Below are 5843 nucleotides of genomic sequence, written 5' to 3'. Positions count from 1 at the left end.
TTCCATCTTTGTAGGCAACAAAGTATTGAGTATGTAAGTCCTACTATTCATTATGATGAGTCATGAGTTAAATATTATGAATATTTAACTTAACAGGCCCCCATGGTAAGTTATTCAAATAAAAATAAGACACACACAAAAGCAAAACAGGGTGAAATGTATTAAACAGTTTGGCCTGAAAACACTGGAGAGTAAAGTAAGAAATTCAGCTAAGGATAATTTGTGAGTGCTACAAACCATTAATATAAAAATATCTGAAATTATTGTCACCTGAGATTATGAGAACACCTAGAAAGTGAAGATGGTTAGGGAAAAATGTGTAGAAATCCTTAAAAAAAAAACAAACAAAAAGTCTGCTCATGGGATAAAAAGGAGAATAACCCATTTGCCCCATTTGCATTCATCTTATATACATCATGTTCTTTCTCTTTTTATGTGGCCTATTATAATTTTTCTATTTCCTTCTGTTATTATCAGGTTCAGTGATTTCTAACTCTCATGTTTGTAACCCATAGAAATAAATTAGCAGGACTAATGATGAGTACACATTTTACCACTGATTCTGACTCTTCCTTAGTTTTTATCCACAGATGTTTAAAACCAGCTCTTCTGCCCAAGTCAATGGACGGACTGAATGCCTCTATGGTTTCCAAGCTTGTGCTGCTGGGACTCTCTGGTTCTTGGGAAACTAAAGCTATTCTCACAGTGATGTTCTCCTTGCTCTACTTAGGGATCATCCTGGGAAATCTCTTCATTGTCTTCTTGGTGATTGCTGATTCTCACTTACATTCTCCTATGTACTTCCTGCTGGCCAACTTGTCCCTCATTGATGTGGGACTTTCCTCCACCACAGTTCCAAAAATGATCTTAGATCTTTTGAATGAATACAAAGCAATTTCTTTCCAAAGCTGTATGGCACAGATATGCTTCATCCACATTATAGGAGGAGTGGAGATGGTGCTGCTCATAGCCATGGCATTTGACAGGTATGCAGCCATCTGTAAGCCTCTTCACTACTTGAACATTATGAGCCCTAAAAGATGTATTTTATTTGTAGTCATTGGCTGGGTAACAGGAGTGATCCACGCTATGTCTCAGTTTTCTTTTGTTATGAACTTGCCTTTTTGTGGTCCTAATACAATAGACAGCTTTTACTGTGACTTCCCCAGGGTCATACAGCTTGCATGCTCAGATGCAGACAAGTTTGAGTTTGTCGTTGCTGCCAACAGTGGATTCATGAGCCTGATCACCTTCTTGCTGCTTCTCCTTTCCTATGCCTTCATTTTGGTCACTGTCTGGAAACGTTCCTCTGGGGACTTGTCTAAGGCTCTTGTCACGTTATCAGCTCACATCACTGTGGTGGTTCTGTTTTTCACTCCATGTATGTTTCTCTATGTGTGGCCTTTCCCCACATCCTCAGTTGACAAGTACCTGTTCATTGCTGACTTTGCTCTCACCCCTGTCTTGAATCCTATCATTTATACATTAAGGAACAAAGAAATTCAGATAGCCATAAAAAGATTAAGCAAGCAGAAAAATTATGTCAGATTCTGCTGACCTGAACTGTTTTGTAATTCTAGACCTATTCATTGGCCTGCCTCTTGGACATCTTTATTTAAACATATGACGTTCAACCCACTGTCCAGGCCAGACTAGGCATGGCACCTACTACCTCACTGAACAAATTTCTATTACTTCTACAAAGCACTTATTGTTTTTAGTACTGTGGGAAATATGTATCTATCAAGATATGTGCTAGTCTAAAAGATAGCAGCATTATTCATAAATAATACTTTATGGTTTCTATCATAATCTCTTTGACATAAGAAAGAATATCTTTTGTTTCCCATAAACATTGCAAATAAAATGCACACTTTTCTGGTTAATGTCAGGAGACATCAAATCAAAGTGTTATTTATGTAAGATTAGTGAATCTACTTAGCTACTTAAATCAGATTCCCTCCCAACCAGACCTAAGACATAAATTGATAGGAGATAGTTTATGTGTAAGCTGATTTTTTGAAGCATCAGTAAGAAAATGAGGAAGTAATCATAAAAGTGAAGGATTCTTATGTTGATAAATTCAACTAGGATGCATGCCCATTATGGCCCTCCAAGTGACCCTGCCAATCCTGAAACTTAAAATTGTTTCTCTTGAATGGCAAGATGTATGGATTATTTTTTTTCATTTTAAAGAGTGCAGTAATTCTTTGGCATGTCCAGATTGTCCCACTCTGTGCACGTCAGGAAGTCAGAGACAAACTGGCAGGTAGACTTTAGGTGCTAGCAATAAGCAACCATCTTCTTGCAAGGAAATAACAGATGCGAAGATTTTTTTCACCTGCAAAGACACTTAGGTCCCACTTAATTTCACTTTATCCTATCACAAATCCTCAAACACTCACACACTTGCATGCATGCACACAAAGACCTAGAACTTGAAGGTGATAGAATAATCTACAGCCGGATTTTCAATCCTAACTGATAGTCATTACCTTCTCTATTTCTCTAGATAAATTGCCCTCATCATTAGGCAGTTCTCTACTGATCTGGGTTGCTTGATAAACGAGGTATCCCACTTCATTTATGAGAAGCACAAGTCCCTGGTTTAAACACCCTTGCTAGTCTGTTGTTGGTAAAATTGCTCTTTCACAGATCTATTTCATCAATCATGGAACCACCAGGTGGTAGTGCCTTGGTGGATCCCTCATTTAGACAAACTCTTCATTTCACTGCCCATTACAAAGAAACACTCTTATATCCAATATGAGATTAAAATGAGGTAATTCAGTCTGCTGCCTGCTAATCTTTCAACATAAGAAAACTTCTGTGACAAGATAGGGGCTACAATTCTAGAATTATTAGAATCTGTACTGTGTATTCCACTCCCCACCCCCTGGGGGGGGGGAAGCATTCTGCAGACTCTAGTAGATGCTAAAATTTTAAGACCAGAGATAGAAACTATACAAGGTCACTGAAATCCCTTAGTTTCCAGAACTACATATTTCATCAGTAGAACAATCTGAAGACAACTGACTTAAAACATATATCTTAAAGCATACATTACCAACTTTGCAGGGGGTTATATTTAATTTTGTAACTTAGTTTTATTTTAAAGTACTATTTCAGTGTTCTATCAGATTGACAGTTTTAAGTTGTAATATGTGATCTGATTGATGGTTTTCCTAATTGGTGTATTGTGCAATTGCCTTGTAATAAAGTGGGTACCCCGGATCTAAGAAATATTATACAAGATTTCATAATGGAAATTAGATAGTTCATAAACTCTTGGGTAATGGCACTGGCCAAAGTTCTGAAAGACAACACATTCTCAGAAAATATATTGATACTATAAAGAAAAAATTATGAGGAAAATTCTGTCTCCTTCAGTATGAAAGTGAGTTCAATGTATGCAACTCAATGGTTGATTTCAGTCTTCAAAAGATGTAACTATTTTGAGGATCTATCATTTAGCTTACAGGTCAAACATTCTGCACTGCTGAAACCTAGCAAAATCCTATGTTAGATGAGGCCCACTCTATGGAACTCATACATAATTTTTCTTTCTACCATAACATAGTCTTCATTCATGGGCCCATTTTGCAAGTATAGCTTTGGCTGAGGAGAGATTCACAGTGGTTTATTCTTAAATTAACAAGTTAAATACTTTATACCTGGTATAATTATTTTAATAATATATATTAATTGTATATATTAATGGGTACAGTGTGATATTTCAGTGATAAGAAAATAATTTTTTCACTAATACATAGCACATAATATGTACTGATCAATTCAAGGTAATTGATATTTCCCTGTTCTAATCTTTGTATCCTTGGTAGTTTGTGTCATCTCTTTTGGTTAGTCACAAAATGTACAATAAGTTATTATGAACTATCATAATCCCTTTGTGCTTCAGAACACCAGAATTTATTACATCTACCTAACTGTATTTTCATACCCATTACCCAACTTCCCTTTATTTCCTCATCCCCTCATGCTTCCTAACATCTAGCAATTCCTATTCTACATATAGACTGATTGTTTTTAGTTTATGCATATGAGAGAGAACATACAGTGTTTATCTTTCTGTGTTTGGCTTATTTCAGTTAACATAATTCCCTATAGTTCTAGGAATAGACTGATTGTTTTTAGTTTATGCATATGAGAGAGAACATACAGTGTTTATCTTTCTGTGTCTGGCTTATTTCAGTTAACATAATTCCCTATAGTTCTAGGACATTTGCTGAAAATGACAAGATTTCAGTATTATTTAGGACTGAATAATTTTTTTGTCATGTATCACTTTTTTTTCCATTCTGTATCATAACAATTGTGAATACTACTGCAATCAACAAGGGCATGCAATACCTTTTTGGTAAACTGATTTTATTTCCTTTGGATGTATATACCCAGAAGAAGTAAGATACCTACATATGGGGGGTCAAATTTTAGTTTGTAAGGCATCTTCATACTGTTATCCATAATAACCATACTAATTTACAGACCTCAAATCTTTAACAAAAATAAAAAACTGAAGGCTCCGTGATAGTTGATTTCAAGACATTCTATGGATCCATAGTAACCAAAACAGCATGGTACTGGCAAAAAATCAGACAAATAGATTAAAGAGAATAGAGATCCCAGAAATAAGGCCATGAATCAATAGCCAACTTATTCTCTACAAAGGTATTTTGAAAACTTAAACTGAAGAAAGGACAAACTCTTAAATGAAGGGTGCTAGAAAAACTGGCTATCCACATGTACAAGATTGAAACTTGACCCTTCTCACTCACCCTGTACAAAAATCCATTCAAATAGATGAAAGAACTAAACATAAGGGCTCTGAAACCATTAGAGTAAAAGGCAGAAGAAACACTTAATGACATTTTTTTTGGTTATGAACCCCAAAGCACAGGAAACAATATCAAAAAGATAAATAACTAAAAACAGCAGAGTGAAGAGACAACTTACAAGAGGGAGAAATATTTGCAACTATTCAACTAGCAGAGCATTAATATGTGGAATACATGAGGAATTTTTTTAAAACTCAGTAACAAAATAGATAATTAATTAAAATTTAAATTATTTTAAAAGTAGAGTTTAAATATATGAAACTGTCATTAAAAGTTATAACAACTGATTTTTTAATTACATAGAGTTGTTCAAAATAGATCTGAGATGGCAGAACAAAGGATCAGCTGGCATGAAGATGGATTAATATAATTATTCAATTTGAACAACAGAAAAAAGTGAATAAAATGAACAGAATCTCAAAGACCTATATGATACCATCAAATACACCCCTATGTCTACAATGGGCATCCCAGACAAAGAGGAAAAAAAATAAAGGTGATAAATATTATTTAAATAATTAATGCCCGAAAACTTTCAAAATTGGATAAGAGATATAAATCTACAAATCCAAACTTTAAGAAGCTCAACAAATTAAAAAAAAAGATTTATATAAATATTATTTTAGACCCTTATCTCAAACTATGGATAGCAAAATGAATCAAATAACTAAATATAAGAGCTAAAAGTTGAAACCTTCCAAAGAAAACATAGGAGAAGCACTTCGTGACCATGAACCAGGCAAAGAGTTTTAGATAAGACATCAAAATAATGATCAATATAAAAAAATGACAAAATGAACTACATCAAAACTAGAAACACTTGCGATTCAAAAAGCATCATAAGCAAAGTGAAAAGAGAAGCCACTGACCTGCATAAGTATTTTTTTAAGTTATATCTACCCAGGTGCAGTGGTGCATACCTGTAATCACAGTGGCTGGGGAGACTGAGTCAGGAGGATTGTGAGTTCAATACAGCTTCAGCAACTT

At 34.7% G+C, this 5843-nt stretch overlaps 1 protein-coding gene across 1 annotated transcript; it reads left to right on the top strand.

Moving 5' to 3' along the window:
* Positions 1 to 621: 621 nt before the first annotated feature.
* On the top strand, positions 622 to 1557 carry LOC308646212 (olfactory receptor 4F21-like; the record flags this gene model as incomplete). The annotated part of the gene is made up of 1 exon (XM_081288876.1): positions 622 to 1557. One exon carries the CDS (start codon positions 622 to 624, stop codon positions 1555 to 1557), a length of 936 nt encoding a protein of 311 aa, XP_081145002.1.
* Positions 1558 to 5843: the final 4286 nt, after the last annotated feature.

This window comes from Spermophilus citellus (genome assembly GCF_964194105.1).
Source record: "Spermophilus citellus genome assembly, chromosome: 4".
NCBI classification, from domain to species: domain Eukaryota; kingdom Metazoa; phylum Chordata; class Mammalia; order Rodentia; family Sciuridae; genus Spermophilus; species Spermophilus citellus.
This window is presented reverse-complemented; position numbering and strand designations above follow the sequence as displayed.